Source organism: Propithecus coquereli, unplaced genomic scaffold, assembly GCF_000956105.1.
Source record: "Propithecus coquereli isolate 6110/MARCELLA unplaced genomic scaffold, Pcoq_1.0 Scaffold291, whole genome shotgun sequence".
Lineage (NCBI taxonomy): Eukaryota > Metazoa > Chordata > Mammalia > Primates > Indriidae > Propithecus > Propithecus coquereli.
This window is the reverse complement of record NW_012148519.1, coordinates 3,050,897-3,063,838: the sequence shown is the minus strand read 5'-3', so window position 1 is coordinate 3,063,838 and position 12,942 is coordinate 3,050,897. Positions and strand designations below refer to the sequence as shown.

The following is a 12,942-nucleotide window of genomic DNA, read 5'->3' as shown; positions in this document are numbered from 1 at the left end:
TTTCTTTCTATTTTTCAGTAGAGACAGGGGTCTCGCTCTTGCTCAGGCTGGTCTCGAACTCCTGACCTTGAGCGATCCACCCGCCTCAGCCTCCCAGAGTGCTAGGATTACAGGCATGAGCCACCGCGCCCGGCCTCAGATTTGCTGAATTTCTACTTGGTACAGCTAGGATGGTATCACAGGTCTAAAAGATGGAAAAGCCCTTGACAATGAATTGACTCCAGAAGTGTCTGCTGGTTGCTATGTGTCTATCTTGGAAATATCTGAAAAACAAACTCTTCAGTATCCAAAAATCTTCTTTAAAACCAACTACAAATCACATTTCACCTAGATTACTGGTTCTCAATTAATCCTCCAATGGAAAATTAGTATGCTTCCAACTGCAGTTTCTAGCACGTTGTAGGTGCACAATATTGAATGCATGAATTAACTCTTTACTCTCTCAATGAGAGGTCTTGTTCCAAATTTTAAAATTTTTTAAATATCTCACTGTAAATCATAATTCACCACATCAAAATTATATGCTCTTCATGTTTTAGTATTAATTTCTTGCAGGTTTTTTCCTGTATTACCAAAGTGTACAGTGTTTTATTGATTTTTAATTGTTACATAATGTTTTATCAAATGCTTATAAGCTATAACTGACTTAACCACATTCTTATTGTTATTTAGTTTATTTTAACATATTCTACATTAAAATAAAAAATTGGGGGTGTAAAAATTAAGATTATATGTATTTTAAGTTGTTACTCAAAAGCACAATCATGGTACAACAGAATGTAGCTTAAGCATCCCTAATCCAAAAATCCAAAATCCAAATCTTTTTGAGATCTGACATTATGCTCAAAGGAAATGTTCAGTGGAGCATTTTGAATTTCTGATTAGGAATTCTCAACCAGTAAGTATAATACAAACATTCCAATATCTGAAAAGATCCAAAATCCAAAACACTTCTGGTCCCGAGCATTTTGGATAAAGGGGTACTAACCTGTACATACCATTAAAACAAAATAACAACAAAAATCCAGCAACATGAGGAACAGTTCACTGATTTATTAGATGAACATATACCCATATAATCAATGAAAACTGTATGATATAAAATAATTTAAGAAATGTTGGGAATTAGCAGCACCATCCATTATTGAAATAGCAAGAAAAACTTCACATATTTTAAGCAAACACTAGAAGGGCGTAAACTACGTTAAGACCTAATAATGCCATTGGTCTGGGATGAGTAAAAAAGGCATCGTTTTAGGTAAACATACCTCCTTTTACGCCAAAGATTCTGTGAGTACACCTGGTGATTAATGTTTCAGAAAAATGCTACTGAAGAGATACTGCATAGTATTTTAATTGGGACAAGACTAACATCCAACTACTTTAGCATGGCTCAACACTTCTATGAAAAATTTAGTTCTGAGTTATGAAATTAGAAATAAAAAATAATTTTTAAAAGACACTTGTAATCTCTAAGAAACATTAAGTGGAACACAGGTCACTATGAAAATACATCACTTTTCCAGTCTGCTTAATAATAATTTACTTTAAAAAGTTGCGCAGTTTTCATCACAAGTGGCTTATACAAAGTTTTTAATAAGCATTTTTAAAAGTTTAAATGTTTCTCTAAAATCTAATAGAATCTTTTGATTTTTTAAAACATTTAGCCCTGTTGTCACAAGTACTGTGTATCAGAGTAAGAGACTGAGTTTATGAGAAGGATACAAATTTACACAAATATTACAGCAACTTATACCCTAACATCTACAAAATTCACATTTATAATACAAGCAAATACAAGGCCAGGATAAGACTGCTGAATTCCAAAAAGTCAAACTGTATACTCTTTTAATTTTGTCCCCTTAAAAAAAGTTCAACTTCGGCACCAAATTTAGAAAGCCCTCTTATGACCTAAGTTTGGAAAAACCCCACTTCCTTAGATACATTTCAGCAAACACAAACAGTTTTCCTGTGCTGATGTAATAACGGATTTCCAATTTTCTTCTGGCCTCTAAGTCTGCGTCGCATGGTAAGTTTAACAGAGTTCTTTCGCTGAGACGTTGTGGGGAGGCTTGCAGGCTGAGCACCATTACTTCGACTTAAGCCATTTCGTCTATGCTTTTTCATAAGGGGGCCAGAGTTGGATTCTTCTAATGTCCTTTTAAAGTTTGCTGGAGGGGTTCTTTCAATTTCTTGGGCTTTCATTTGACCAGGAGTTGACATCTTTAAATTTTTTTGGTCCATGATGGTGTTTGTTGAATTAGTAGGAACAAGGCCAACTGACAGACTATTATTCAGAGAATCATGTATCCTTAGAGTCAGGGCTTTAGCGCAATTTTCTTCAGGTGGCTGTGGATCTTTTGAGGGTAGGACTACAGCGTGGACACTCCCTCGAGCTATCTCAGCTGGTACCTCTAAAAAATTCTCTGAGAAGGCATTACTACGAACCAGGGCAGGTATATGGTCCTTAGAATTCAGCCTTGGCCATGGATCCTCCTCCAGTGACTGAAAGATAAGAAGGTAAAACAAATAAGAAATAATTTATTTAAGAACAAATTCATGACATGTGGTATTAGACTCCTTATGAAACTATTAAGATGGCAAAAACATGGTATGCATTCACTCATTCATTCACTGTATTTACTGAACTATGTGCAAGGTTTTATGGGGGGAACCTGGGCAAGAAAGCGGCAATATACAGGTAAGAATAACAATGAACTCTGCCTTCAGGGTAACAGATGAAATAATTTATTCTGGTGGGTTAAAATTCACGTCATCTTAAGTATTTTCTGTCCACTGGCAGATAACAAAAAATGAGATACTTTAAAAATAACCACAGACTCATATTTACTCTTCCACTATCCTAATCTATACCCAAACATGAAGATCAAAAGTATCACTCTCTCTGTTTACATTTTAATTTTACATTTGGCAATAACATAATGCTGATGAAATAGCTCCAATTATTTTTCACAAAAGCCTTATATTTTCCATAGGGACCATCAAAAAGTTGTTTTAATAAGCCATTAACAACATCCTAATATTCTGGTAATTAAAACATAGTTAGCTTAACCACTGGGGGGGATGGAGATTTTAATAGGATAAATGACAAATTTGTAGGTTTGGGGCTTATTTCCTACTACTTCCTTTTTTTTGAGACAGAGACTCACTCTGTTGCCCGGGCTAGAGTGCCATGGCATCAGCCTAGCTAACAGCAACATCAAACTCCTGGGCTCAAGCAATCCTTCTGCCTCAGCCTCCCAAGTGGCTGGGACTACAGGCATGCGCCACCATGCCCAGCTAATTTTTTTTCTATATATTTTTAGTTGTGCAGCTAATTTCTTTGTATTTTTTTAGTAGAGACAGGGTCTCACTCTTGCTCAGCTTGGTCTCGAACTCCTGACCTCAAACGATCCCCCCACCTTGGCCTCCCAGAGTGCTAGGATTACAGGCGTGAGCCACCATGCCCGGCCTATTTCCTACTTCCTAAATTCCAATTTCTGAATATTTAGTAGTATGTAAAATGTGAAGTATAACATTAAAGCAACTATGTCATAATGGAAACTCAAGATAATGTTGCTTTGTACCCATCCCACAAACACTAGATACTGTTCTATGATTTGAGAAAAGTATTTAAAAGGAAAAGGAGAACATACTGAACTCTACTCAGAATGGTTAGGGAAACTCTCAGTTAATGAAATGAAAATCACCTGGGGAACTTTATTGTTTTTAAAAAGCTTCATGGTGATCCAGATATATACCACTACTTTGAGTGTAGTACTCTAGATCTACAAATACTCACAATATACTCCTAGCTCCAGACAGATAAGAACATTCTTCCTATCAAACCTAAATCTTCCAAAGTAGTTACAGTTTATAAAATCATTGTCTTAACAATTTCTCAAGGTCAGAGTTAAAGCATAAATAGTATCTCTCCCCCCAAGTGTGTAACATTTCCCTCAAGCGGACACTCAATCGAATTCAATAAAATATCAATATATTCTGAAAAGCCCAGGCAAACCCTTTTGTAGAACAGTAAATGAAGACATCTTCCTTTGATATAAAATCCCCTATGAATAAACACCTTTCTAAAAAGTGCAATATAGGCTGAGTGCAGTGGTTCACATCTATAATCCCAGCACTTTGGGAGGATGAGCTGGGAAGACTGCTTGAGGCCAGGAGTTTGAGACCAGCCTGGGCAATATGGCAAGACTCTATTTCTTAAAAAAAAAAAATAGCTGGTGACACGTATTAGTCATAGCTACTCAGAAGGCTGAGGCAGGAGGATCATCTTGGCCCAGGAGTTCGAGGCTACGGTGAACTATAATCATGCCACTGCACTCCAGCCTGGGCAGCAGAGACCTTGTCTCTAAAAAAATAAAAATGAAAAATAAATAAAAAGTGCTGCATAAAAATATATTTATCCTAAGAATGTTTCCTTTAATGTGTCTAGAATTAAAAGAAAAGGGAAATTAAAGGTATCCGGAGATTTGTTTTTAAAAGCGTTTCAATCTAACCATAGACATGAACATGCTTCAGTCAAAAAAAATGTATTGACTTTAGGTCCTATTAAAGCTGGAGATGTGAAAAAGACACAGAATTCCTAAGTTGGGACTGCCTCAAATACACTGCTTCCCTTTTTTATTAAAAATATACTCTTTTGTTTTGGAGCCATTGGTCCATTATACACTACATGTTTTAGTGAAAGGCTGAGTATTCTTACCTGTTTTAACACTGACTAGATGTTGGGCAGCAACCTTACTTTAAATTAAGGTACTAGTGTTGAGATAAGGATAGCAGAACAGCCTCTGTTCTAGAATATTTACATATGGCTTTTAATAATATCAACAATGATAGGTATATGTGAATTTATGCCCCTGCATTAGGTTGATTTCAACGTTTAACTGGGTCACAAGCATGTTCTGCCTGATCACAGAAAAATAATATAAGTAATCACTAACCAAGAACTCATGCTGCTTTAATATAGAAAAAAGATGTGCAACAAGACCAGGCAACAAATAAGGTGTATAGCAGAAAGTTTCCTACTGCCAAATAATCACGTTACTACCTTAGGCACAAGAAAAAAGGTACAAATCAAGCTATTTATTGGAATAGAACATATTGCTTTAGCATGGATAACAAGGTTAGACGTTTGGTGGAATTCCTTTATAAAAGAAGAACAATAGGACAATTTCAGAGTTAAAACAATTTATTACAATTTCTGTTTTGCTGTGTCTTTTTAAATTTGCAGATTATTATTCTGACACTACAGGTGCACTGGCTTCTCTTCTCCCACTTCCTCCTTGAACTTTTCCTTTTCCTTCTCTTTTTATTGGCATTCTGTGGGAATACACTGCATCTGTTAGCACAGGCAACTGCTTAGACTTCTTAAGACTCACTCCAGATTAACTTGTATTGCTAAACCTTGCATGTTCACAAAACATTTATGTGATATTGAGAGATGATCCCCTAAAAATACATACTTTAAAAAAGTTCACTGCTTAAGAGATCAACTTTCTCCTTCCATCTATCCTGTAATCCAATATTAAATAACTAATTACAAATTGTGCCTACAATACAACTGAAACTAAGTTTTAATTTTCTGAAACTATTTCTTCTCTTCCCATATTCCTACTTCTTATAGCTCTTCCCTTGTCAAACATAGCTAGATTTAGTTTTGCCTTAAAGAAAGAATGGAGAAAGACATGTGGGGCATAATAATCCATCCCTTAAACAAAGGTATTTCCACTGTCCCCACCCCAAAACAAAGACTAATTTACTTCAGAATGCAAACAGAAGTAGAGGTATTTACAGAAAGATAAATCTAGTCTCAAATGCCTAGTTACTAAACATGGGATAACAATAACAATGAAATAAATCAAAGATACTCCTAAGTTTTCACCATCAAGTCAATTAAGGTAAACAAAACAAAACCAATTTCTTAGGCAGAAATTTGCCTTTGTTATTTGTTAGATCAGAACCAACAATACTAATTATTCAGAATTGATCTAAATATTCTCCCATATTTGGGTAGGGCCAATTGGTTAACAAATAACCATGCCTGTGTATCAGTGCACACATAAGTCTCCTTATCTTTACTTTGGGATTATTATTAGGTCAATATTTTTAGAATTTGAGTAATAATTTTAAAAACATATTTTGTGTATGGGTTTACTAATGTCAGTCAGCAGACTGCAATAATTTTTATTTGAGGTCAATATTAAGAATATATGGCTGGGCACAGTGGCTCATGTCTGTACTCCTAGCACTCTGGGAAGCTGAGGCAGGAGGATAGCTTGAGGTCAGGAGATCGAGACCAGCCTGAGCAAGAGCGAGACCCCGTCTCTACTAAAAACAGAAAAAGTTAGCCAAGCATGGTTCATGCGCCTGCAGTCCCAGCTACTCAGCAGGCAAAGGCAGGGGAATCACTTGAGCCCAGGAGTTTGAGGTTGCAGTGAGCTATGATCACACCACTGCACTCCACCTTGGGCAACAGAGTGAGACTGTCTCAAATGAATATTTATTCCTATCATAAGATCCTCTTGTCCTCTCACAATGACCTCCACCCTAATGCCTCCCTTCTCTATTCTGCCTAAAGGTCAGTTATCAGGGAACATGAAAGTAAAGAATATATTTGATATTCAGAAATAGGCAAATATACAAACATAAGCTCCTTCATGGCTTTGAAAAGAGAATGAAGAGACTTTAAAAGGTTCCAACCTGCATTACTAGTCAAGGTTTTCAAAGAAAAGAAAGCTTTGGCAAGAAATTCCTTTACGAAAATTACTATAATAATGTGTTGGCTGCTCTAATGGTAGTGAGTTATCAGAACTTATTAACATTAGTGTCAGCCTGGACTGGGCCTGGGGTACCAACCCAGTTCAGAGCCAAAAAAAAAAAAGAAAAAAAGAACATTAGCATCACACTAAAGTTGGTATACAACCCCCAACTGCTAAATTTGGCTAAAAAAATAATAATTTGTCAATTTCTAAATGAAAAGATTCCTTCTCATTTTACCATATGTATTTTTTTGTCATAAATATGTAAAGTGAAAGAAAACAAAGCAGTAATAATAAGTATTGACTACAGGATCACAATACCCCAAATTAAAGGTCTTTGACACTTTAAAAAACTGCCTGAGCCTGGGTGTGGTAGCTCACTCCTATAATCCTAGAACTCTGGGAGGCCAAGGCAGGAGGATCACTTGAGCCCAGGAATTCAAGTGAGACCCTGTCTCTACCAAAAATAGAAAAAATTATCGGGGCTTGGTGGTGGGCACCTATTGTCTCAGCTACTTGGGAGGCTGAGGCAGGAGGATTGCTTGAGCCCAGGAGTTTGAGGCTGCAGTGAGCTATGATAATACCACTGTACTCTAGCCAGGGGACAGTGAGATTCTGTCTCAAAAAAAAAAAAAAATTAAAATTAAAAAATAAAAAACTGCCTGAATAGATGGCATAAGATTCCACTGTATTTCCCATTTTAATGGTCTACTGAAAACACACTCTCAGAAGGCCAGGTTAGCCATGCATTATATCAAAGCAGTTATCAATATTACTAATTTTTGGTAGAAAAAATTAGATGAAAACACAACTAAGTATTTGAGTTCTTAGTAAATCAGAAAAAGGGAAATACGTAATCCATTTAAAATTTGCTTATCTTAAACTCATTCAATATTAACATGGATAAGAAATAGGAATGATGTTTCTTACTCATGTTAAGAGACAACCAGTTCTAAGGTCTGATATCCTCAGGTCCAGATCATCTTGATTCTCTATGACCATGTTCAGACTGTTTAATCTCTCTCAGGCTTATTACTGATAAAATGAAATAACAACATTAGCACTATTTCTGGTTTATGAGGTACAAATGAAATATACACAAGTGCTTCACAAACTTCTAAATGCTTTATAAAGGGTCACAGTATTAGATGGGGATCACTAAATTCCAAACATTAATATTCTTGAGGGGCTACAATCACCTTTCTGCTATACACATGGTTGGCATTCAGATTAGTACTGATGTGAAGATGGCTCTCTGACAATAAGTTACATAACAAAGATCCATCACTTTTCTGAACCTAGCCCAAATCCCAAATCCTATTATACAGAAATCTAAAAACTGTTTTCAGTTGACACTAACCAAAGAAATTCCAACTATTAAAACATAACTTAAAAACTATAAAAGTATGTACCTTGATTGGTGGTGTAGAACATGGGGAAGGAGTCATCACACAGGTTTCTTGACTGTTATAGGAGGGGCTATCCGTCAGGTTCAGATAGAACTCATCTTCATTGGTGAAGTTTCCCTGATTGTCCACTTCTGGAGAGATGCAGATTACTATGGCACTCGTGTTATCTGCTCGGAGCATACGCTGCCTCCAGCGGGCTAGCGCTCGATTCACAAGCATTTTGGCGCAAGATTGTCCATGCTCACCCTGTATTTAAAAGAAGAACAAGGAGAAGGAAGGTAAAAACTCAGTTTTAGCTGCCACTACCTCTGTATCAAATTAAAAATTGGGTGTTCGATGTGGCCAAAATTTATTTATTTTATTTATTTATTTATTTATTTATTATTACAAAGCTCCTGAATTTTCAAACATTCTCCAGTCCCCATAACTATTAATATGTTAAAACGGTACTTTTCTAAATTTAAAATAATAAAACAAGGCTTTATCCTGTAGTTAAATCCCACTCATATTTTCGTCTTCTTATCAAGAAACTTAGTCTTCACTGTAACTTTAATTAGGAAAAGTTACATAGAAGTTACTTAAAAAGGGAAGTAAAGGCCGGGCGCGGTGGCTCACGCCTGTAATCCTAGCTCTCTGGGAGGCCGAGGCGGGTGGATCGTTTGAGCTCAGGAGTTCGAGGCTACGGTGAACTATAATCAGACCCCGTCTCTACTAAAAATAGAAAGAAATTAATTGGACAACTAAAATAAGGAGGAAAAAACAGTGGTTATTATTAGAGCAGTACCTGAGGCTGCACACCACCATCCTTGATCTGACAAGTATAGAGACACTTTTGGTCTGGGCGCTTTCGATAAGACACACTTATTTTGCCAACGTAGCGCGGCCAAGTAAAAAAAAAAAAAAAAAAAGGGAAGTAAACATCAAGTTATTATAGATAAGCATAACTCACAAATAAGACAATCTCATCTTTTTATAACTATCTGACTAGGTCAATTAGATTGTTTCTTTATGTGGATGGAGTACCATGGACCTTCACTTATGAAAGCATCACTTTATGTGGCACAAAAGAAAGAAAAAACATTGTCAATTGATTTTTTTTTTTTTCTTTTTGAGACAGAGTCTCGCTCTGTCACCTGGGCTAGAGTGCCATAGCATCGGCCTAGCTCACAGCAACCTCAAACTCCTGGGCTGAAGCGATTCTCCTGCCTCCGCCTCCCGAGTAGTTGGGATTACAGCTGCACTCCACCATACCCGGCTAAGTTTTCTATTTTTAGTAGAGACAGGGTCTCGCTCTTGCTCAGGCTGGTTTCTCAATCCTGACCTCAAGTGATCTTCCTGCCTCAGCCTACCAGACTGCTGGATTACAGATGTGAGCCACTGTGCCCAGCCTCAGTTGAACTATGATATACCATTTGGAAAAAGCATTACAATTTCAGAGATGTTAAAAGGTGAAAAAATATTCACCTCTGAATTCATTAAAGGCAGCATTAATTGCTAATTCATGAATCTATCACATTCCCCAGGGCACACGGTCTATCACTCTCCAAACACTGAGGACTTCCTGAAGGACTCTCTTACCTTTCGCCTTTTCAGTTGCCTCTGTTTCCCTTCCCAGCAAAGTTCCATGAAAAAAGAAATCTAATTAAGACATTTCTACTACCTTACCTGCATTTTTTCCTAGGCTCACCAGAATGTTGCCAACTTGGGTTCCCCTATCATTGTGTCCTCTTTTACCATAGAGTCTCTCCCTAAGTGATCTCATATATTGCCACAGATTTACCTAACTCTTGTTAACATTCAAATTAGTATTTCCAGTTTCTCTCTCAAGTATGTAAAAGATGGGTCTCACTATGTTGCCCAGGCTGGAGTGCAGTGGCAATTCCAGGCGCAATCACAGGCGCAATCACAGGTGCAGCCTTGAACTCCTAGGCTCAAGCAATCCTCCTGCCTCAGCCTCCCAAGTAGCTGAAACTACTAGGCACACGCCACTACACCTGGCTCTCTCAAATATTTATAATTGCTTACTGAAGATATCTATCTAGATGAACTACAGGTACCTCCAACTCAATATGCCTACATCTGAACTAATTACTTCCCCTCTCCCTCAAAACAATGTGTTTCATCTTGATAATGGCTCTGCCAGAGTCAGAAATTCAGGTGTCATCATATTCTTCCTTCTTATAAACCTAAGTGCTGTCAATTCTACTACCCATGTATTTCTTCTGTGTGTGTGTGTGTGAGCATGTGTGTATATGTTTTTAAACCATCACTGGCTTAGATCGAGCATGCAAGCAAAATTTCTAATTTGGAATATAACATCAGCATGTAACAAGTCTAATAGATCCATTAATAAAAAATCAAACCAGTTACTGTCAAAAAGTCAGTAAGAATCAACATATGAAGAGAGGTGGAGATGAACCATATGATTCCACTCATCAAAATTCACCTTCTCTTGGGGATCCTTCACTAATCATTGCTGCCATCCATTCTCTTTCATTGACAACCTTGCATCTGTTTAGTTTTGTTAAGGGGCTAGATGGTTTTCCTACACCTCCTACTAGATAGCCTCATATCCATTATCATCTACTTTCTACTTTATCTTCCATCCTGCATTGAGTAAGCTTCCTAAACTCTAGCTGCCTGACTATAAAGACCTAATTCAATAATAGACCAATCAAAACCTTTTTGCCTCATCTCCCTTCACTTCCAGGGCATCCTATCCTCCCATCACACCAAGCAACTTGTGAAATCTGAATATGTCATAGTCATCTCTCCTTCTCGATGCTACATATTCTAGTTCCTTTGCCTGGAAAGCTTCAGTCTCCTCCTTTGATCTATTACTTAGTAAATTCAACCCCACCTTTAAGATTTGCTTAAATATCACTCTCTTCTAAGAAACCTCCTATGCAGCCTTCCTAAGTCTTCTATCTTCTTGCCTTCCCAGTTCTCGTAAGACTTGTTTTAATTTTTGTTATATGGATACTTCCTTCAATACCCATTTTAAAACTCTTTGGTGTTTATAAATAGGTTCTCCCAGTCCACTACAAACTGGCTTTTGTCCTCATCACGGTAGGGAAATGATCTCTCTCAGATCATTAAAGAACTCTAAATCCTTTACACAAAACAGGCTTTATGTTATTTAATCTTTGACTTCCGATAATCACTGACCAAATGCAATGCATCAGGCCCTGAGGTTGTAAAAATGAATCGAGATGACTCTAACCTTTAAAGAACTCACAATCTATTGAACTCAATCCTCTGCTGAAAGAAGAAAAAAAAAAAAAAAATAATAATAATAAAAAGAAAAAAAAAAGACCTCATAATCCAATGGGATTGATAGTTATTTATATATTCTATTTGTAATAATATGGTTAAGTGCTGAGCAAGGATCATATCCCATTTACCTTTGCATCAAATGTACCTAGTACATATGGGGGTGGGAAACCTGAGGCCTCAAGGCCAAATGTGGCCCCTCAACTGAATCCAAACTTCACAGAACAAATTCCTTCATTAAAAATATTTGTTCTGTAAAATTTGGATTCAGTCAGAGGTCAGATATACTAAGTACCTAGTATGCTAGCTGAGTGAATGGAGGCAATTTAACACAGGTTCAATTAATTTGCCTCCTTTCCACCTCAAAATATTCATAGTGTTACCGTTCCTCCCATCTTAGAGAAAGATCATCCCTTCCAAAGATAACCCATCCCATGTGCCTTTGATTCCAGATATTTCCTTATGTGGTTGGGGGAAGATGATGAAATGTTTTGGAATTAGATAGTGGTGATGGTGTGTACAACTTTGCGAACTACACTAAGAATCGTTGAATTATATACTTTAAAAGGAAAAATTTTATGGTAGGCAAATTTGATCCCATTTTTTTAAAGAAAAGGATTGGTGAGGTTTCACAGGTCAGTTAAGTCAAGGGCCATTGATATTGGAGTAAGCAGTTGTGTGTTCTGTTATCTAGTTTCACTTATTTATTTTCTGTCTCATTCCTCTAATAATTAGGAACTGCAAAGGCTATGTTTTTAACTACTAGTAAATCCAGGCAAGTGTAAAAGTCTACCCAAGGTGAACATCCTTCCTTAGTTCATGTTCAAGACCCCTGACAAAAGTACTAAAACAATGGTCAGAAAACATTATCAAATTATTCAATCACTTCTCACCATCAGGTACTTTTTCTCCTCCTGGTCCTGACACATTGAGATGGCATCTTGAGGTGGAATCATATTCCAAAGTCCATCACTCCCCAAGATAATATACTTGTGCTTCTGGGGGTCAAGGGTGTGGACACTTGTGTCTGGTTCAGGTGACACCACAAACTCACCACTGAAGAAATCATAGCTCCACAAATCACCTGGGGGAAGAGAGCAGAAGAAGGAAGAAGTATTATTTGGAAGCTAATAGTGTATCATCACAGCAACAGAATAAAGGAGAAAATCTACAAAATTCATCTCAATAGATGCAGAAAAGCAATTGGTAACAATCGAAATCCATTCATGATAAAAATTTTTATTCCTAGCAAACTCGTGAAAAAAAGACTCCCTTAATTAACCTGATAAAGAATATCTATCAGTAATCTATAACAAACATCTTACTTAAAGGTAAAATGTTAAAAGTATTCCTTTTAAAATGAAGGAGTAAGGGCCGGGTGCGGTGGCTCACGCCTATAATCCTAGCTCTCTGGGAGGCCGAGGCGGGAGGATTGTTTGAGCTCAGGAGTTCGAAACCAGCCTGAGCAAGAGCGAGACCCC

At 37.1% G+C, this 12,942-nt stretch overlaps 1 protein-coding gene across 1 annotated transcript in view; it reads right to left on the bottom strand.

Annotated features, from left to right (window-relative positions):
- Positions 1–1,025: 1,025 nt before the first annotated feature.
- PPM1D (protein phosphatase, Mg2+/Mn2+ dependent, 1D) overlaps positions 1,026–12,942 on the bottom strand; it is a 66,710-nt gene continuing 54,793 nt past the window's right edge. The window contains exons 4-6 of the mRNA XM_012648698.1: positions 12,355–12,545; positions 8,192–8,434; positions 1,026–2,505 (exon numbers count right to left, since the gene is read on the bottom strand). Coding sequence (XP_012504152.1) covers positions 1,948–2,505; positions 8,192–8,434; positions 12,355–12,545 — 992 coding nt within the window. The 3' untranslated portion in view covers positions 1,026–1,947. The remainder of the gene's footprint in view (positions 2,506–8,191; positions 8,435–12,354; positions 12,546–12,942) is intronic.